The sequence below is a fragment of the Nymphaea colorata genome, chromosome 1, assembly GCF_008831285.2.
Source record: "Nymphaea colorata isolate Beijing-Zhang1983 chromosome 1, ASM883128v2, whole genome shotgun sequence".
Classification (NCBI taxonomy): Eukaryota; Viridiplantae; Streptophyta; class Magnoliopsida; order Nymphaeales; family Nymphaeaceae; genus Nymphaea; species Nymphaea colorata.
Genome location: NC_045138.2, coordinates 13456934 through 13478832, shown reverse-complemented (window position 1 = coordinate 13478832; position 21899 = coordinate 13456934). Strand labels below are relative to the sequence as shown.

General features: G+C 43.1%; 4 protein-coding genes across 4 annotated transcripts; 2 read left to right on the top strand and 2 right to left on the bottom strand.

Moving 5' to 3' along the window:
• Positions 1–550: 550 nt before the first annotated feature.
• On the bottom strand, positions 551–1966 carry LOC116257412 (UDP-glucosyltransferase 29-like). Its single transcript, XM_031634173.1, has one exon. It carries the CDS (start codon positions 1964–1966, stop codon positions 551–553), a length of 1416 nt encoding a protein of 471 aa, XP_031490033.1.
• Positions 1967–5942: 3976 nt separating this feature from the next.
• On the top strand, positions 5943–10083 carry LOC116247296 (RING-H2 finger protein ATL80-like). Its single transcript, XM_031619389.2, has 3 exons — positions 5943–6519; positions 7139–7236; positions 9070–10083. The coding sequence occupies exons 1-3, from the start codon at positions 6361–6363 to the stop codon at positions 9518–9520; spliced, it is 708 nt and encodes a 235-aa protein (XP_031475249.1). The 5' UTR covers positions 5943–6360; the 3' UTR covers positions 9521–10083.
• Positions 10084–14989: 4906 nt separating this feature from the next.
• On the top strand, positions 14990–16023 carry LOC116259271 (uncharacterized). The gene is made up of 2 exons (XM_031637002.2): positions 14990–15535; positions 15716–16023. Exons 1-2 carry the CDS (start codon positions 15064–15066, stop codon positions 15820–15822), a joined length of 579 nt encoding a protein of 192 aa, XP_031492862.1. The 5' UTR covers positions 14990–15063; the 3' UTR covers positions 15823–16023.
• Positions 16024–17199: 1176 nt separating this feature from the next.
• LOC116259263 (fructose-bisphosphate aldolase 1, cytoplasmic) lies at positions 17200–19538 on the bottom strand. The gene is made up of 2 exons (XM_031636989.2): positions 18741–19538; positions 17200–18535 (listed from the first exon to the last, which is right to left on the bottom strand). Exons 1-2 carry the CDS (start codon positions 18766–18768, stop codon positions 17487–17489), a joined length of 1077 nt encoding a protein of 358 aa, XP_031492849.1. The 5' UTR covers positions 18769–19538; the 3' UTR covers positions 17200–17486.
• Between the last annotated feature and the right edge of the window lie 2361 nt (positions 19539–21899).

The window sequence follows — 21899 nt, the reverse complement described above, 5'->3', positions numbered from 1 at the left end:
AAGTAGAGTCAAACATGGACCAGCGACGCCGACCATGCATCCGACCGGACCCCGTGCTTTAGAGCAAGACGATCCTTCAATCTTGGTGAACGGTCCGTGCTGCCCCAAGTCAAGGTAAGAAGCCGAGAGGAACTAGTAAATTAGAATAATAAAGAAAAGAAGGGTCTCCTCGTTGTATATGAAGATGGTCAAAAGTTGTTGCTGCTGCTTGGTCGTTCAATAATTAATTAATGCCAAAGAGTATCAAGCGGGGAGTCGCTATAAACTTCTCCAAAACCAAAGGATTAGTTCTATGCTAGCTGGATCCATTGTACACTGCCCATTGATTCGAGCCGGGTTTTGTTTCACCAATCATCAAAAACTCCAGAGCCACAGATATCCTTTAGAAGAGACTAGAGTACAGAGGAACAGATGAAGATTTTAATCTTGGTTCTAATACCCCACGCACACGCATACATAGAGATCGACACGGCATTAAGGTGGTGAAAGCTATCGGGAAGAAAGAGTGCTTAATGGGCAGGCATGATCATTAGTTTCCTCTTTTTTATCATTACTTCATCTCTCTGATCTGCAGTCCCCGCTCCTTCCATCCCCTTCCGCTCGTCATCTTCCTCACCTCGCCAACCAGCACATCAATCTCCCCATCATCTTTCTCCTTCATCTTCTTAGCCATCTCCTTCGCCTTCCTCCTCATCTTTTCCCCCTCCCCACCAACCATCACCCTCCTGATCCCCTCCGCCACCTTCTCCCTCCTAAACCTCCCATCCCTTTCTCTCTCTATCTCCACCCCAAGGCCCAGCTCCCCTACCACCAGCTTTGCATTGAGAGGCTGGTCCAAGTGCAAGGGCAGAGCAATGAAGGGCACCCCACAGCCCATCCCCTCATTCAGGGACCCCCATCCGCAGTGGGTCAGAAAGCCTCCAATTGAGGGGTGGCTCAGTATTTCCATTTGTGGGATCCACTGATTCGCCACCATTCCTCTCCCCTCAACTCTCTGCATGAATCCCTCGGGCAGTTGTCTCTCCATCCCCTCCTCCTCCTCCTCAGATACAAATCTGACTGCCCATATGAAGTTCTGCCTCGATAGCTCCAGACCGAGTGCGATCTCTGTGATTTCTTCCTTTGACATGAAATATTCTGTACCAAATGAAACAAAAACCACAGAAGAGCTCCTCTTTGTTCCAAGCCAACTTGTGAACTTGCATGGCAGTGATGCAGAGTGGTCGCTTGCCTCTTGATTAAGCAGACTGCCTACTGTGATCACCCTTTTACCGGTTACGAGCGGAAGATAATCGACAAACTTTCTTTCAATCTCTCTGGAGCTTCTTATGAAGATCACATCTTCAGACTGATCGACGCATTGATTAACTCTGTCTACGTCCCTGATGCCGTTCGCTTCACTGCGGAGCATTCTATTGTTGTTCTCTACTTCATGCTCAAGGAAATGAATGGTTTTGAAAGGGGAGACGTTTTGGTCGTGTCCTTCATGCCTGGAACGGCCATAAGAAAAGCAAATAGCACTAGTTGATAAGAAGAGCACGGCGGGGATGCCCAGTTGTGAAGCCGCCAAGGGAGCCCATGGTTGGAGGAAGTCATAAATAACAAAGTCTGGGTTCAGAGCCTGTAGGATGTCTATAAAAGCAGGCTTGGATAAATCAAAGGCCTTCTTAAGCAGAGGCATTAGGTGTGATGGGAGAGACGACGTTGCTTGGAATTTTGGAGGGAGTTCAGGAATCGACGGTAGTTGGAGTTCTACTGTTTTGATGCTCGAATAGCTCCTCTGTCGAAGCTTTTCTTTTATGGAGGAGAGATTGGTATGGGTGGAACAGAGGTAGGTTGTGAAGCCTCTGCAAGAAAGATGCCTGGCCAGCTCCAAGAAGGGGGAGATGTGGCCGTATGCTAGCCACGGTAGCAGTAGAACTCGAGGCTGCCGTTCCTTGGACCTGAACAAATCTTCTTGAACCATTATCGATATGTTGGTATCTTTCTCTTCACCGATCGACTGCTCCGTCTACAGCGCAGAGCGGGAGAGAGCGCTGGTTACTGAGAGAAGCATATGGCAAAGGAAACTTATCAGACACCTACACATGCTTAAGGCCCTCCTTCTAGTGTACTCTTTAACAAACAAGATTTGGCGTTCATGGTACTGCTGCATGTTTGCCACGAATGCTGATGACTGGAGATGGAGATGAACAAATGGCTCAGCCCCCAGAGGAGCTGTTCCAGTAAGCTTCTCCTCTTGCTTATGTATCGAAGCATGACAGAGGACACGCTAACATGATGCTGCACTGGCACGAATATTCTCGCCCGTTCTGAAATGATTAATTAAAATATACTTTAATAATTTAAAACTCTGAAAAGAAAGAAAGAAAAGTACGTAGGAAATATATGCGACTTCTCAACTTAATTTGAAAGAGGTTCTCATCGTTGGCTTCTCTCCTCAGTTGGCTTGTAATTAGTTGTCAAGCGGGCGGTATGAAGGAAATGGAAGCGATTCTGCAAAAAAGTTGGCCGATTTCTGAATATGAATATCGTCAAATTGGCCGCAGGTATCGAACCGAAAGGGACCATTCAAATCGAATCAGCTAGTTCGGACCCATTTTGACCTCTCTTTTTATAACGCTGCTCCAAATATGCAACCGAGCTTATGCTAGTAGTTTCATAATCACAACAAATCCACATGAGAAAGAAAAAGTATCAGCAGGATTTTTTTTTTCTATTTTTATGATTGGGACATGCGTTATTGTTGAGACAATATGAGACTGTCCGATTACCTTTGGTCTAATCTTATCTTGTATTTTCCAGTATTTGAGATTTATAGATTTAAAATCAAACCTCCCTTAGTCTAAGGTTATTCCTTTTGCACGTATAAAAGTCTAGAAATGAGAATCGCGAGTGCGGATACAGACATTAAGGCAAATGGAAATCTTGTCACATAGACAGATACGGACCGGGCTGGCAGCTCGTTCTTTTAATTTGATTACTTCTGGTGTAGACGGGCCAGAACTCCATAAAAGTATATTAAAGTGAGAAACTGCCCAACAAAGTTTACTGCATGCTTGCCCAAAATCGGTGGTGGAAGTCCATTCATATTTGCCTTGTGCGTAGTTGCCATTAGCTAGCTTTTTAGTCATCACCAACAAAAAGAAAAAGAAAAGCAAGTACTGATCGAGCTACTTCCACCTGATCTATGTGTCGCTTGAATGATCTATTCAGTACAAATATTAATGTATCCTTCTTGCTCTTATTCGTCTCTTCCTTTATAAGCATTCTTTCCGAGGATTTCATTTTTCCTTTCCCATTCCGCCCACCTAACCCGTCCCCTACACGACCACATTAATAAAAGAAAAAACGTTGGCGAACCAACCAGTGATGGAAACGCACGCCTTTATTTGTCTATTCATGTGGTTGTGGACACTTTTGTTCAGCTATAATCTATATAAGCGAGCTTATATATATATATATATATATATATATATATATCGGAGGCACATGTGAGCTTCCGTGGGCAGTTGCAAATACAGTCCGATAAATATTGTTGGTTTACATAACTGGCTGACCCTATTTATATATAAGGTATTTCTCAAGCATGTACTTATTTACATTATAGTGTCCTCCCCTCAATCATTTTGTAATGTATTTGAGAGGTTTAGGATTTTTTAAAATTAATGCCCTTTAGCCGACACATTTCTATCTCTATCTTGTTCTAGCTGATGTTGCTCACAGGAGATTTGCGTCTCCTTTATTGGTCATAAAATAAAAACCAAGCTATTACTTTTTCTTGAACGAGATACATAGTGGGAAATGTTTGACAGCAGCATTAGTAAATTATTTAACCTCTTTGAAGCAGCTATTCCTCTCCAAGTAGGACAAGTACAATTTAATTTGACTAAAAGAGCGACACCCATGAGCTTTGAGCTTGGCAATCTTTGATTCATGTCCAACAGCAGGCGATAAAAGGGGAGCCTTTCCTTATTGTATTGACAGCACCTTTCGATTTACGCAGGAAAGTGAAATGCTGATGAAGCAGCCATACTTGCAAAAGAGATGCCGCCCATATTTGTGCTCTTTTGCCATTAATTCAAGCAGATTTGGCACTTGTTCTTGAGAAAGATGAAGGAAAAAGTGGTGTTACAAAAAGAGGGGCATGCACTTTTGAAAGGCTGTCTCGTCTGTGAGCTTTGCTTAAATTTTGTGCTTCTGCTGAGAAGCAACTGCTTGGCCTTTGTTGAGCTTATCCAAATGGTTGGCAAGCGATGAGGCGCCCCACTCCCCACCTATATATATGTATAAGACGATCATACGTCTTTATCCTTGATTAGATATAATCTCTCTGTCTACCGACAAAAATATCCAAAGAGCTATGCTTAGTTATACCATAAAAGTCCTGCAAGTAAGATTGATTATGAAGGTATTGACACTTGGACTAATCTTATGCGAAATTAAAATGGGTGTTTCCACACTTTTTAAACTTTTGATTAAAATGGCGTAGCAGCACCTCTCATAGACTCTATAAATACAAAAGCAGCAACAGTGGAAACAAAGAAAACATGTCAAAGTCCTGAAAAATATAGTACCGGCAGCATTTTTTTTTTTTTTTTTAATAAAGGCCAATAAGCTCAGTAGTTCTATGCTTGGTTAAACATGTACTTTGTTGTCTGTCCATATAATCGACTCCGATTTCTGTCCAAATACATAAGTTCACCACGCTAGTTAGTTTTGTGCATGTGTGCTTCTGTGTACGTGAGAGAGAGAGAGAGAGAGAGAGAGATCCACCCCTCTTTCTCTCTCTCTCTCTCTAAGTTAGACTTGATGATTTTTATTTGGGAAAAGTTAGTAAGTAGGCCAACAGTGCGTCTCTTGGATAATCTGGTTAATGCATGCTTAGGCCCAGCTTTGCTTTGCAAACTTCAACTAGGCCGCTGTTCATGATACTTTGTTGTTTGAACTTTTTTTCATTTCCTTTCTTGAGGAGGGGAGGGGAGGGGAGGGGAGGGGAAGCTTATAAAGTAAGACTTCATTCACGCACGGTAATACTGATTTCCTCAGCGGTCATATATATTACTGCTATGTCCCAACATGGGCTTACTTGTAAAGGCAAGCCGGACATCTTTGTTTCATCGGCGAAAATGGTAGAACTGTTGTTGGAAGAAGTTAGCTTACATGGGCTTACTTGTAAAGGCAAGCCGGACATCTTTGTTTCATCGGCGAAAATGGTAGAACTGTTGTTGGAAGAAGTTAGCTTTTTCATACTTTCCAATAACAGAGGAAAGTGAAAACCATTCTTTACTGAGTTTTTCCTTTTTTTTTTCCATTTACGGAGTTAGACATGACGTTAGCTTCACTTGTCAAAAAATTCAGTCAATGTCAGATGCTCTTTCCCATATGAAGAGCAAAAAATTCGGAACAAAATGAATACCTTTGCTGCCATACTTTAAAAGTTCATGGATTGCATAGAGCGAGACATTTTTTGCGATTCAACAGCTTCTTGGTTCCAATTAGGTGACCCAATTGAGCATGCAATGAAAAGATGGTGACAATTTAGAAGGTGAAGTTACTGCACCACGCACACGGGCGGAAGCAGGGCAAGTGTTTTTTTTCTTACCAAAGGACGTATTGTACACTCGGTTCGAGAGACTTTTCGCCGAAGCAGGAGCGTCACCAAACCAAGATAATGGATCGGGTCGCTGTCGCATGGACTCTTGGCATTTATGTTCCTCGTCACCTATCTATCTGCCTACTTTTCCGCAGGCCTTCTTTTAACAGGTTGCTTGCTTCAAAAAGCTCGAAAATCCAAAGGAACCATCAACTCTGGCAACTGGACTGGGCATGATGTATGTGAAATTCATTTTCCAAGAAATGAGAAAATTGTAATTGCGGTACTTGCTAAGGAAGCGTTATTTCTTTCAGATAAGGACGGATCTAGGAAGAAAATTTTGGTGCCACCAAAGAGAGAGAGAGAGACAGAGACCAATAGCGTCAATCTGCAAGCGAAAACGTAGGATAAAATCTCCACAAGTCTATTAAACAGAAATGTTTGATATATAATATGAAATGTTTGGAAGAGAGGGGAAAGACAGAAAAGAAAATCTGACACTACCCATTAAAAAAGTGGCCCATTTAATTTATCTCTTTTCCCACTCTGAATAGTGTCTTTCTTCTCCATGGGTCTTCCTGGTTATCCACCATCCGTCAATGCAGAGCCCATCTGATTTTCCCACCCTTTTCCTTTCTGGTCCTGGCTTCTCAGGCGATTGAGGGAGATGGGCATTTGGCCCCTAAAGTTTCTTAATTTTCCTGAGGTATATAAGATGCAAGTTACGGTATTGTGAGAGTTTAGGGAAGGCGGGAGGCGGCAGCATGATTGGTTCTGGCGTAAATTTGGTCATGACTGTCATAGGATTTGCTGTGAGCACCATGTTTATAGTGTTTGTTTGCACTAGACTAGTCTGTGCAAGGATACAACTTACAGCGTCCAGGAGGGCCTTTCCTGCAACCATCCGATCTGATCTAGGCATGGTATCTCTCTCGTACTTTGCCTTTTTTTTTTTCTCTCTCTCTGTTTCTCTGTCGCCTTTCCCCAAAGTTGTGTTAGTTTTTTCGTGCAAACATTCAATCCAAATTTTTTGTCTTGATTAATGTTGCTAGTTCTATAATTCTAGCTCCACCATTTCCCATTCGAGAGTCTACTGGAAGGACAATTGTACGCATGCTGCTACAGTGTGCCTGACCATTCCCCCTTTCAGTTTTTTTTTATTGCTTGTGTTATTTGATCCTTCCTATTTCTAGTTAGGATTTGGGGTTGATTCCTTTCTGAAACTTTCCAGAGATAATCCTTGTCTTTTGGCGGGCATGTGACCGTGTTGGGCAACTTCTGGATGCGAAATCTAATTGTTTGAACGCAACCTTGAAATTTTTTCAAGGTATTCAAAAATGAAAATTTAAAACCTATGTGAGGGATGAGGATGTGTACTGATTCTGGTTTCCCAGGCTTTGTCCCTGTCTTCCTCTATTAATCTGGGTCTCCTTTTCTTTCTGGTGGAGGGGAATTTCATGTATCACTGTGACATTAAGTTTTAACACTTTTTTATTCTGACTCACGATGTTGTTGAATCATACGCAATTGTTCGTGCAACAGCTAGAGCGTGGAATTCATGGGCTTGAACCGGTGCTACTATCGAGCTTTCCGACGAAAAAATTCAGTGATGAATTCTTTTCTTCCGGTGAAGATTCCCAGTAAGTCTCACAACAGACATACTTTTTTTTATGGCTTTTTAACTTACTAATGGGTCAGTCAAGTTCATGTGGCAGCTTCAGAAATTCTGCTTCTTTGTTGCAAGAAATTGTGGTTAATTTTTTTTACTTCCTGCATTCATCTGATACTAGCCAGTCGTTGAGGAAAATATTTTTGTTAGCTGAATTTCATTTACATAAAGCAAACAGGAAAACAGAACTAAGAAAATTGGTGTTTCAGTTGCGAAATCTTCTCTGCTGCATCGTGTTGGATGTCATTTCTTTCACTAACCGTTCAGTTCAATGTATTTTTGCCCACAGTCGGTGATTCCTTTTCGAAGTTAATTCTTGTTTTCGTTGATGGCATCTTTTATTTGGCCGTTTCAGTCGACATCGAAATGGCTTCAGAATGGCTATTATATTCCGAATTACGCACAGACGTGAACAGAAAGCTGTCATACAGGATAACTTGAGAAGAATTGATCTGCTGATGTTGTTTGTTGTCCTAGAAATATTTTATGCACGCTGCTCCTGAACTTCGCCCAATAAAACTTAATGAAGAAGAGGAAGATGAGAAAGTAAATACTTTTAGGAAAAATCAATTGAATGGTTGATGATAAATGATTGATTGCATGTCCCAGAAATACTTTTCGCATGTGGAGGTGGCACTAGTAGTCAAACACACCATCTACACTTGTTGAAAATTATGAGCTAATGAGTATATACACAATGTGCCCGAGTACTGAAGAAAAGACAGGTCAGGCTTTTGCAGAAAACTAATGACCCACCATAAAAATGCGCCTTAGTTGAGGCTTGAGTTTGCTATCTTTAGTTCCTTGATGTAATTGTCTTGATAAGCATGCCTTGTTTCAAATGTCGGACACAATTTGGCTAAACGTGTGGTGCAATCATAAAATTATATACACAATGTGCCCAAATACTGAAGAAAAGACCGATCAGGCTTTTGAAGGAAACTGATGAACCACCATAAACATGCAACCGAGGGAGGCTGGAGTTTGTTAATTTTAGTTCTTTCATGTAAGTTTCATGATAAGCATGCCATGTTTCAAATGTCAGATACAACTGCGCTAAGCATGTGGTGCAATCACAAAATTTAGGTTGTCTTTTTAAAAAGGAACTATTCCTGTTGAAGTCCAACGATGCTATAACCTACATCAAGGGAGTGACACTGAGAAAGCTTCCTGTTGAAGTACCTTTTCGGTTGGGCGTTCTCCAATTATTAAGCCTTAACTGAGTCTCAGATTGCAAGGATCATGAAGGCTTAAGAAATGGACTATGCACATCTTCTGTTCATTCTGATTCTAACTCGCTCAATTGGAATGGTTGTGAAGTGTCAAAAACTTTGGTAACACTGGCGGTTTTCTTTCTTTTTTGTAACCTAGACATGTTGTTGCAATATCCTCCCTGCTGACAGTGACCAGATAGACTGAATATGTAGGAACCATGTATTTTATGGGACGCTCATACAAGGTAGGGGAATTCATTATTTGATTTGCTTTGTGACCAACTACCAGATTCAGCCCACTCAGGTGATATTCTTGTAAACCAGTAGTGACGTGTGTGTTGTGCATGCATGAGCATCAGATACTCAAAAATATTTTCCTCGGAAAATTCATCAGTATATATAGTTTGCATGTTACTCTCATTTCTCTTATTGCACTTGTAGATAATAGATAGATGCCTCTGCAATAGATTGTTAGAAACAGGACAAAAGGTAAAAATAATGAATAAAGAATGAAAAGGAGAATTTCCACCATTTGGTATCTTAGAATTTCTTACTTCACAGATCATAATCCTAGTTTATTTCTTTTCCAGGTGCACCGTATGTCTGGGAGAATACCAAGATAAAGATATGCTCCGCATTCTTCCTTACTGTGGCCATGCTTTTCATATCACCTGCATAGATATATGGCTGCAGCAGCATTCTACTTGCCCAGTTTGTCGAATATCCTTACGGGATTCTCCAGATAGAAAGCGTCTTTTGCAGCCCTTGTTTAGCCCTGCTTTTCGTTCCTCACGTAGCCCAGATACAGTGGCTGCACGGTCATACAATTGCCTACATGGTAGTCCTGGCTTTTCTGCAAGGAGGATGGACAGTCTTAGAATGGAATCAATTCAAGAGGACCCTTTTGTGCCTGACCTTGAAGATGTAGGAGAGATGATCTCTTCTACAGTCGCTAATGGTGGCACAGAAAAAGGACCACCTGGAGATGACCTCGAAGCGAGAAACCTTGTCAGACCATCCCCCTCTCAGCAACTTGATTGATTCTGCCAAACAAGCCGCACTTCCTTCTACATGATGCATCCCAGTTTCTTGAGATCAACCAGATATTGATCCAAAACGGGCGAAGAATGAGAAATCTAGAAATGGAATTGAGATCTGCATATGTTGACCATGTGCTTGTTGATGCAATCCTTTGTACATATATTGAATTTTTAGCGTTCTCTTTTCCTTAATAAGGCGTTCAGCTTCCTGTCGGCAGTTGCTCTGACCTCATACAGAGCTTTCATTCTGGAAAAGAAGATACTAATCATCAGAGGAACAAGAGTGCTTGATTTGAGAAAAAGTAATGGTCCAGCATTCTTCAGACACCTACGACTCCTTTAGCTGCAACCTACTGCAATGGTTTTCTATTTCGAACTTGCCTGAACCGTGCATAATTGCATCGTTTATGCCAAAAATGGTCCTTGGCATAAGGAAAACGACCCTCACCATCTGAAATTTAGCTTGCTGTTTGTTCTTCCCAATTTCGTGATCTCAAGACACGAATTTGTCAATTACATGAGTGCTACTTTTTGGGTTGAATTGATCGTGGGAAGCTTTATATAGAGCGGCGTTCTTCTTTTTCCTTTTCAATCCCTTTCTATGTGGTGGGAATTATCCATAACCGTTTGTATGAGCGGCAGTCCTGTCAAGTCTGAACTGTGAGTAACAAAAGTCTCTGGTAGTTTTAGTGGGGAATGGGCACTTTAGAAGTCTCCTTCAAGTGCAGATTTCCTTTCCTTTCTTTTCTTCCTCCTGTTATTGACTTACAACCTGAGCAAACAAAGCCACGCATCATTCTTCTTATTTTATAGGTGAAAAATCCTCTAAATCTCTCCATTGGTAGTGTGGCTGACAAGTGTCCAATGCATAAAGCTTGTGAAGTTCTTCTTGGTCATTGGGGAGGTACAGAAGGGACCACCATTCTTCTACGATAGCAAACAGGCGTTTGCGTTTTTATTTTTAACGTAGTTAGCAAATCTGCGTTACCAATTCTAACATCGAGTCATACATAAGGAATGAACTCATCAGAATTATGACTAGATAACTACTAAAAAATAGACAGGTACTATAGCACAGTAAAATAAAAATAAGAAAAACACAGAAAAAGGGAGCACGAGGATCCACATAAGGGGTTCGTTTGGCTACTGGCCAGTGTGATCTGCAGCAACAGGCCCACGCTGACAACATAGATTTGAGTTTCTTAATGAACGTTTAACTGAACTAAAATGGGTAGTCAAGAACAAAAAAAGATTGACTGATCTTGCTCGAATTTAATGGTGCTCGTCCTTCTAACATTTTGGCTTTTAAACTAGCCATCCTTTTGGAACTGCTCAGAATTGACCTTTACATTGCAGATAGTTCGATCTTAATTTTGCCTACTTTCTGCTGCTAATCTTTTTTCCTTCAAAGCCATCATCATTCTAGTCAGTTGTTCGGCGAATAAGGATCCATTGTTGCACGAAACTGAGACCCATTTTACTGTACTGAAAGAGAATGAAGATGGGTGACATCTTGGTGGACACTAGGCAGACTGTCATTATCCAACAAGTTATTGACGGATGCCGGCACTTACCACATTATCTATACGCTTTATGCTATGCGGGTTTGTATGCTATGTGACCATGTTCTGTTGCTTCAATCCTGCGACGGCCAGTAGCATTATTGGAAAAGGAGATCGGCACCAGCCGCACACAACTATGAAACTTTTAGCCACATTCTAAAATATGATGGTCATATAAATCCACCTATCAACAGAGTACGAATGCTTTTCTTTTCTAAGAAAGTGTCCTCAGAGGATGACCCTTGGTCCATGTGGACTCCAGTAAAATTGTCGGGCTTAACAGTATTACACATAAGACAAACTTTTACTGTCCACAAACAGAAAGTGCCGTTTCTTTTTTTAGAACCGACGAGAAAGATCTGAATTTGGAAGGTGATTTATTTAAGTCAACATTAAAACACAGTATGGATGAGCAACAAAGTTGAAAAGTTGTGTGTGTTTATCCACACCAAACAATGCCTTATTCAGTATCCTCTCGTTGATCTGCTACCACGAAGAGCAGGCAACTTTATGTTGCAGGTATTTTTACTTTAAGGTGATGCTTAGCAAGACTGCTGCTCAGCCTTCTACCACTCCTTGGATGGACAGCGCGCATCTTCCAACTCAGAAAGAGTGGACAAGACAAAAGCGTCGTTTCTGTTCTCCAAGCCCTTTCCTTTTCCTCAACAACTCTTAAAGTGGAATAAGACATTGCTTGTTTCCGTTACAGAATGAATAATTCAGAGGGCGGCAACATTTTCAGATTTCCTTTTGATGATAAACAACTCCACAAAAAACTTTGAGGCAATTGACAACTCAAATTATTAAACAGTGGTTCAACCAGAACGAATTGACAACTCAAGAAATCCAATTCCATTTTCACGTAACGGTAAGCGTTTAGATCACTTTTGTAGTTGTTCGCCTCCTTGCTTTGTCATTGTTAATCAATTAATTCAAGAGCGGCACCATTGACTTCTGATATAGAGGTACGTTTGGTGGTGCAATTCACCAGCTCTGGAGCAGACGAAGACTAAAAAGAAAGGAAATCATATTTTATACTTCTAGCCAACCGCAGCCTTAAAAAGATTTGGGAGAGTTTACTTCTCAAAGTGGCGTTCAGGATCTAGAAAAGATTGATTGCATCAGCCTTTCGGCAATTGGTTAGTTCCATAGCATTCGCCACCTAAATGGTCGACAGGAACTTGTGACGGCAACACAGCTGAAACTTTGAATCAAAGGTTACTCCTGCAAAACCGCGGATTCGTTAATCGACAAGAAAAGATGGCCCAAGCTGATGAAGCCTGCGCACGCGTACTAATTCACGTGTCCTTTCGTTCTAGTATGAGATGAAGCACTACTGATCATGTAATTCTGTGCATTCACTCCAATGCCAGAAGTTAGATGGGCTTAAAGTAAGCATACATGGCATTACGCCGTTTTGGTGGGAGGAGCGGGTGCCCTACTGGCGCTAAATAGAGCATGGAACACCATGGCACTGCTGGCTTGGCACTCGAACATGCAAGAACTGAAGAACAGGTCATTTCCTTTTCGTGTATTCCAATAGCGAGAATCAAACGTCCTCTATTGGATTTAACAACCAAATACCAGTCAATATTCAGTCAGAGAAGGGTTTGTCTGTGAGTGTGGTTAGATGATCGAATCCACGCTCAGCTACTATCAGTTGGTATTGATTATGTCCAGTTGTAGGTGCGTGTGTGCCTAGATATTTTATCTTTTTTCATATCCATATGATGATGTCATATCACCAGAGGTCAGAGTTCACACCTAATCATTTGGCTGTGGCTTAATGTCATGCTTTGTCTTTCTAAAGTTAATTATTTCATTTAACTTGTCATTTTAATTAGAAAATTCAAAAGAAACACATGGTTAACCAGTAGGGAATTAGAAAAGAAACACATGATATCCATTATGCATAACTTTCTTAGATGAAAAAAGAGATTGAAATGGATAAGAAAAGTTTAGTCAACAAAGGTGCAGGGAATAGCTAAGCGGAACCCCATCAATTATTTGGAAGCTTGAGAAAAGCCACAGCTACCTGGAAAATTTTGGGCCGACTTACTAAAGAAGGTGGGCCATTGATGTAACCGCAATGCATGATTGGTTTGAAAGGGATCTGATTCCCAGGCTTTCTCAAACATGAGAACTTTTATATGGTTGCAATTGCAAGCTTAGTTGCCTCAGCCATTTGAATAAAGGAAACTCAGTAGCATTGGCAAATAAAATGAGCAAGAAACGATACAAGGGCTTCTATCACTTTCCTCTGCAGCATATCAATTCAACGGTGTCGCGTAAATCCTTATCCGACACATTTGCATTAGTCCCAACATCTAAATATTTGTCAATATCATTTTGCATTAGTCCCAACATCTAAATATTTGTCAATACAATGGAATTTAAGACTCTTTCTGAGAATTATTGCATACTGAAGGGGGCACTCTTGCATGATCTCATGAACCAATAACGACCACTGCGCAGAATTGTGCAGTCCACAGCTTAGGAACATGCAAAAGGGCATCTTCTTCTGATCCAGATTGTTTCTGGTAGTGGGTCTTCACTTGCCATAAATATCTCTTTACATGGACAGCGGAGTTTGGAGTAGGTGGCTGGCTCGGTGGACGCATGTAGTCATTCTGCTGGTGTTTCACGTTGGGAAGGTCACGCTGAGTGACACAGTCCTTTCTGCTGCTTATGGCCCGAGAGTTATGAACCCTACGCTAATGAGTTCTTCTCTCTTATATGCTTTTTTTAGGTCTTCATTTGCGCAGGCTAAAAAAGAGAACTCTGCTGGTGAAAATGGGAGCACTCAAGCAGAGGATATCTACTATACTCGAATCTCCTTTTTGACAATTTCTGGAACACCTGCAAACTACCATTTTTTTCGTTACTTCTTGAGAAGAACATCTGTTTTATTCTTCAGTCAAGAAAAACCTGTCCGTCTAATCCATGACCGCCTGTGGAAAGAGGGAGCTTAGCAAGGAGGGAATTTTTGTCTTTCACTTGTTTTGAGACAACATGCAAGCACACCCACAACTAATATCTCTTCCATTTGCAGTTACCATGGTGAGGGGGTTAGTTTCACCTAACCCAAAAGGTTTCACTTCAAGAACGTCATTGATGCAAGTATCTAAGCCATCAACTGCTAAACGAATACATTCAGTTATGTTTTTTGCTACGTAAGATTGACAACGAATTAATAAACTACTGATAAGGGAAAAAGAAACGACGAAGGTTCACGATTATTACTGGCTTTACTAGTAATTCATCTTTGCTTTCTTGCTACTGACAGATTCATCCATCTTAACTCTCTTAAGTTGTCCAATTAGTTTATAAAGTTTGAAATTTATCAACTAAGATGACGTTACCTGTGAATAAATGGAAACAAATGACATGTCTATGATGAGCTTCTAACCAAGGTTCAAACATCAACAGTTATATATATATATATATATATATATATATATATATATATATATATATATATATAGAAAGAGAGAGAGAGAGCACCAATTGTCAATTTCCTGCATAAATTATTAATTAAAACAAAATGACATGTTTTTCCACTTCGAGGAGCCAAAAAGAAGTGGAAGCTGTTGGTGGTTGCACACTGCCCCAATGCCCATCCACATCTGACAACTTGCATCCATGGAAGGCACCACTACAGGGACCCTGTGAGAATCGTCGCTTGTGGGAGAGGGGCTTTTTACTTGGGTGGCTAACCGTTTCACGTAGCACTTTTTACGGGGCGTTCCTCTTGCTATGGTGCCGCTAATCATCAGCCTAAGCAGCTTTTCGGTGGCACTCAAACCTTGACACGAAGATGTATAGCTGCGGTCTGCCAACAGACGAAAAAAAGGCTTAATAATGCAAGAAAAAAAAGAGGAACAAATAATAGCGGAATCTTTCGGTGAAAAGAACAAAACAAAACAAAACAAAGGGAGAGCACCTGTGCTAAATCAAGGACATCTTCATCCCTCCCAGCAGGATGTTCAGACACAAAACCTTCTTCTTCTTCTTCTTCTTCTTCTTCTTCTTCATCCTCCATCTCCTAATCCCCTCTTCTTCTTCTTCTTCTTCTTCTTCAGTCGTTGGCAAGCTCTGTCGGCCAAGGCTGTGTGGAAACCTCACTGTGAAGCACCCCTTTGCTCTTGAAAGGAATTGCTCCTCTTCATCTCCATCACATGTCCTTGTCTGCCACGACCAGAACCTCTATCTAGTCCTTATCGACAAAGGCGTCTTTCATGTATCAGCAATCGACTACGACGCTGAGAGCTTAGGATTGGGCAAGTACCCTTTGGAGCAGGGGAAACCAAAAAGCGGGGTTTGGGAGCTGAAGTTCGGGGAAGTAAGTTCCTTCACCGTGCCCACTCACCTTCCGAATGTGTGCGAGGAGTGCACGAAGCCCCACGGAAATTGTGGCATAGGGCTCAGATGCATTTGCTACCCAAAGAGATGCAGTAAGTTTCCGTTTCACCATCAATCCTCCTCATCTTCTTCACAGTACATTTATGCAAATCGCTTTTCATCTAAAGCAGTTGTTGATTGAGATCAACTATGGTTGCTTAGATCATGTTTAATCTTTTTGGACACGAAGCACCTCACAAATATAACGAGAGTCCGTCTTTTATTTAACGCAGAAAACCAGATATTTTCTGGAGGTGCTCGTAAGCATCATGTGGAAGCTGGATCTGCTGTCGCATTTCTTATAGTTATAATGACCCTGTTGCCTATGCTGCTGTTTTGAGTTCCCAAGCTAGCAGTTGTCACGGAGATGCTTTCGTTTCCATGTCCTTGTAAGTAGATTTTTCGTTTCTGCAACTTTAGTTTCTTAGTCTCTATGCGAGCTCTGGATGAATGATGACGGGGTCCAGACGACTACACTTGTTTAACTCTACGGTTATAATACGCTTCTTACTTTTATGTCTTATGATTACTTTGCAAAGAATACCGTGCATTAAATGTCAAATTGTGGAAACACGATAGGAACCTCCTTCTGTTACTTCAGGGACACCAGATTTCTGCTTAATGGTTTCTGATTTCTCCTTTCGTGCATATTTTATTACCTCGTGTCTCTTCGACTCTAGTTTTGGGGGGAGAGAGAGAGTTTAAAGTGGAATCAGCCACCAGTGTGGTTCCTGTCAGTCTACAACAAAGATGAGCAGGCGCTTGCTTGTGCAGCACTTGAGGATCTGAGCAAGAGACCATTAGCATATGAATATTTTGGGTGGGGGTCGTTACTTAATTCTGTCAAAGAGTTGGGTAGATATAGATAATGTCGCGTGGAAATGGTATTAGAGTTGTTGATTCAGGAAGTCCGTCTGAGCATTGCAGCGATTGATTAGTCACACACATGCTGCAAGTGCCTGACTCCGCTGCTGCTGAGCAAGTTGTCCTCTTGATCACTCTACAACAGACTAGTTTACGCCTTCTGTAATTGATAACCACCGTAGAAAGCAAGTCATGGAAATTATCTGTTTGCGTGCCCAAGAGTAAACAGCTCAAGGTTCATGTGCTCTGAAACCGCGTTCAGTGAGGGCATACTGATTCTTCTTCCAGAGGCTGGTAGGCTATGAAGGCAGAGTCCCGTGGCCTAGAGCGGACTGCACTGCAATTCTTGCGTGATTACTTCACCTTGTGAGAGGCAAGAAACGTCTAACCCAAAACGGAGTTGCGAATTTGGAGCAACCAAAAGTCAACATTGGCGAGCTTCACATCAGTTTGATCTGTACACCATGGTTTCGCAGTTTTTGGTTCATGAGTTGGTTCAACAACTGTATATTAACCTTTTTTGGCATCGAAAGTGCAGCATCATTTGGTTAAGGTTTGTTGGATCTTTCAGGCTTTGAAGTTATGTTTGGCAACCATATTAGGTCCTAGCAATTTTGTTCAAGTACATATAGCTTTAATTACTGTGAATGGCTAATTCTGAATCATGTTCATGTTATAGTCAAATAATTACAAACAGATGCTAAGGAACTCAAAACCTTTCAGTTCAAAACCTGAAGAAAAAGATAAAAGAAGACGTAAAAATGAATATGAACTGAGCCTGCATTTAAGCAACGGCGGAGGGAAAATACAGAAGCGGTCTCGTAGAAACAGGAGAAAGGAACAAGACAGGAAATAAAACAAAAGCAACTTCATTAATCACAAAGTCCAACAAAAACTCATCACTCGCAGATTTGTTCATAATCCATGGAAGCCTTTTTGTCGACAACATCAAACAAAACCTCATAGAAAAGAAACAAAATCCTCCCCCTACAATACTGAAAAAAAGGGGAAAACACACAAGAGCACCTCCTGGAAAGCAAGCTCCGCCTCATCCTTATGATCGACTACCACCTACACTCGAAAAGAGAGGAAAACGGGAAGACAAAATCTTCTCCCTGCCTTCCCGACTACCATGCTTTCTTAGTACTTGTAGTTCTTAACGTGCAGACTCTCAGAAACGCCTTCTCCCAAAGCAGCATCGCCCTTATATGCACCCAAGGTCGCCTCCGAGTTGGCCTTGCACCTGGACAGGAAGGCCGCCTGAGCAGCCTCGACGTTATCCTCCTTCCCCTGCCACTTCTTGAGTGTACTCTGCTGCAGGGCCCTACCGAAGGAGAAGGACAAAGTCCACATCTTCTTGGTGTTGAGCTGGTTCATGGCGTTCAGGTTGAGGGTGGCCTCTTCCTCGCTTTGGCCACCTGAGAGGAAGACGATGGCGGGGACAGCGGCAGGGACGGTTCTCTGGAGTGCTCGGACGGTGTATTCAGCCACCATCTGCGGCGAAACCTTGGGTGCGTCGGAGCCCGGGGTGACCATGTTGGGCTTGAGGAGGGAGCCCTCGAGGAGGACATGGTGGTCGTTCAGCGCCTTGTAGCAGGCGGCGAGGACGCGCTCGGTCACGTCAGCGCAGCGGTCGATGTCGTGAGCACCGTCGACCAGGATCTCAGGCTCGACGATGGGAACAAGGCCATTCTCCTGGCAGATCATGGCGTAGCGAGCAAGGCCATTAGCGTTCTCCTGAATGGCAAGCTCAGAGGGCTCATTGGGTCCGATCTTGAGAACGGCCCTCCACTTGGCGAAGCGAGCGCCGGCCTTGTAGTACTCGGCACACCTCTTGCCGAGGCCGTCGAGGCCCTGAGTGGTGGTCTCGCCGTTTGTGCCGGCGAGCTCGACGGTGCCCTTGTCGACCTTGATGCCAGGGAGGACTCCGCCTTCCTTGAGGACCTCGACGAAGGGCTTGCCCGAGGCGGTCTTCTGGTAGAGAGTCTCCTCGAAGAGGATGACGCCGCTCAGGTACTGGAGTGCGCCGGGGGTGCAGAAGAGGAGCTCCCGGAGAGCGCGGCGGTTCGACTCGACGTTCTCAACGTTGATGCTGGCAAGCCGCTTGCCGATCGTTCCCGTGCTCTCGTCGGCCGCAAGAATACCCTTTCCTGGGGTGCCAATGTAGGCCGCGTTGGCAATGAGCTCATCTGAAACCAAATAAAAAGGGGGCCATGAATTAGATGAAACCCAATAAGCTCGTCAAGCAGCAACTCACGAGAAGCTAGAGTGAGGACAGGCAGATCGATCAGCAATCACTAGATTCAGAAGAACTGAATCGAACAACTCCAGGATAAAAAGAGAGAAAGGTAAAGTAAAAACGAGCGAGAGAGAGAGCGGGGTATAGGGACGTACCGGCGTACTTCCCGCGGTATGCAGACATCCTGAGCGAGAGCGATTAAGCACCGAAATGGAAAGGAAAAGTGAGCGAGGATGTGAGACTCAGAGAAGAAGACGGGGATGAGGGGAAAAGAGAGTGAGTCCGTATATAAAGGTGGACACCCAACAGCAGCGGCAACCAGCATGGGGGAGGGTGGAGCGATGGGCAGAGGGGCATCGAGATCGTCGAAGGGCCGCAGGCCAATGACGTGGCATCGGAGCGAGGGCCAATCAAGGCCCTCCCGCATCTTGTATCGTGGGCAGGGGCCGGCGGTTTCCGCTCGATGTCCCATGGTTTCGCTACGTCGTCGGTGGTGGTTTCTGCGCTCTGCTGAGCCTGGCGGCCCGGCGGAGCCGCCAGTAATGGACCCCCTCCCCTCCCGCCCCGGTTTTGACGGAGAGAGAACGCCCGTCTCCGTAAGCTGGCCCGTTTAAGGGTAGCTGATGATGAGTGCACTCCCATCAAGCCAATCGGTTGTGGCCATGCACTCCCGCTGCACTTGTTCAAGAGCTTCGGCAGGCTCTTCTCTGTCCGACACCCACGTTAAACTTCGTAAGCAAACAACCCTTCAGAGGATTGTAGCAGAACTGGTATGTCATTCCATTTGAGGTCAGTCGCCACTCAAAGCGACCTTTTGTCAAGCAAATTTAACCTCTAGCTTCTTCTATTGGAAATGGTCGGTCAGTGGGTGACATGACAAACGACCCATTAACTGTTAATTTGCTCGTGATTTTGCAAGAAACTAGTCCTTGGAAACTATGAGAATTTGTGCTCTTGAAACGTTCTCTGAATAGCTTGCTTGTTACAATTGGATCGTTCAAATTTAGGTTCATGCTTTAGAAAAAGGTCATGTAGATCAGTTCCGTTTTGTCAATTCTTAAAGAGAGAATTGAAAACCAGGAGCTTTTGGCCCTCAAAAGATTCAAAACTGCGACATGCTTAGTCTACCCTTTAATAATGCCCGAGTGCAAGCCTATTACTATTGAAAAAAATTAAAAAACTGAGATAAAAAAAACGTGTTTTTTTACCACCCAACGCCTTTATTGACCCCTTGAATAAAGAATCAATCGTGCAGATGACTTGTTTATTTTCTCATTAACATAAATCCACTCATTGATTTTGTAGTATGGGATGCTGCTTGGTCAGTTTGGGCATTGCTCGGGAAGCATGCGGGATCCAATCGAACGCTAAGTCAAACAAAAATCAATACACTTGGAATGTGCAGCGTAGTGGTGCAGCATCATGGTCATCAGTCCCTTTGAAAGTACAAGTTCATCGTTAGTGAATCGGATGAGTTCCCCATGCATAGCATTTGGATGAGCATGGGGTGCGTGTGGGTTAGGGGCAATTCTCCTAGTGAACACATATGTTGCGTCCACAACTGCACGCGGGGGCGAGTAAGTAGATGCTCATCGTCGAGTAGGGTGATGGTCGGATGCTTTGCTTAATAACATGTAGTCGTGAACTGGCTACAGCTTGGGACTTCCTCTAAAAGGAAGTCTACCCACATCCAGGTTTCGTATGGAAGTAGATAGACGCTTGGAGGAATGGCGATGTTTTGATAGGGTCTCATGACAACGGCTTGCCGATGGTCTACATGTGGGATAATCCTTGGTGATGGTGTACCGAGTGCGTAGCACTTCTCATCTAGTCCACGGTTTCAGGAGATTGATGAAAGCTTCCACTATATTGATAATGAAACATGCTGGCCGAAGGCTTGGGAAACCTTCGGTGCCGCGTGGGCCAAATAGGCTTGAAAAAGTCAGTCTATGACAAAGTGGTATCAGAGCATAATGATTTCTCGAAAAGAACTTGAAAGATGAGAACATTGCAAAAATATAATCAACAAGTGGTCTTGAAAAACGTTGGTTTGTTGTTGGTGCTCCATAGTTTGGGCATGTTCGTCGGACACTGGTTCAAGTGACTGCGCTGGTGTTGGTCAGATGAAGATCACACGTTTCGAAGATGGTATCTAGGTGTCAGGAACAGAAAGGCCAGGAGAGCCACTCGCTGAGGCAGATAAAGTTAGAGGCCCGACGTAAAAAAAGGATTGTCCAGGAGGACATGGGCCCTTAATGTTGACATACTCAAGGAAATGAGCATGTAGAGTGCAGGTTGGCAACACATCTTGGGAATTTGAGACTTAATGGTCGTCAGATATATTTCGGATTTTATTAAGGAAAAGTGCAAACAATGACAGAAAAATGAGAATAAACTAAGGTTGGACTAGAGGCAAAACACTCGATAAGGCAGGTAGCCGCGATGTGGCGGGTGCGTCAGTCCAATGAATGTCGGCTCAATTGAAGGAAATGAAGGGGATGGCTGCAGAATTTCTCTCACCTAGGGTAAGTCACTAAGGACAGTGACGATTTGGTGGTGAGAAAATGTTGTGGTGGTGAGAAAATGTTGCGGGCCGACTATGTTTGGCCCGGCCAAGTCAACAGTATGGGATGCTGCTTGGTCAGTTTGAGCATTGCTCAGGAAGCATGTGGGATCCAATCGAACACTAAGCCAAGCATAAAGCAATGCACTTGTAATGTGCAGCGTGTTGGTGCAACGACGAAGCGTATAAGTGCATCATGGAAATAAGTCATTTTAGAAGTGCAAGTCCGTCGTTGGGGAATCAGATGGGTTCCCTACGTTTAGTGTTTGGATGAGCACGGGAGTACACGTGGATTAGGGGTAATTCCTTCGGTGGACGCATATGTTGCGTCAACAACTACGTAGAGTCACGCGGGAGTGAGTAAGTGAATGCCCGTCGTCGAGTAACGCGATAGTTGGTCGCCTTGCTTAATGACATATAGTCGTCAATTGGTTTCGGTTGGGGACTTCCTCCCAACGAAAGTCTACTCTCACCCAGGTTTCGTATAGAAGTAGATAGGCGCTTAAAAGAATGACGATTTTCTGACAGAGTCTCATGGTCACGGTTTGCCGATGGTCTACATGTGGGATAATCATGGGTGATGGTGTGTGAGTGCGTAGCACTCCTCATAGGATTGATGAAAGCTTCCACTACATTGAGAATGAGTTAGGAAGGAGTGCCGCGCAGGCCAAATAGCCTTGACAAAAGTATATATTTTACAACTTTTATGACTATTCATTTTGTAAAACGGCTCCGTCGTTACTGCTATAAC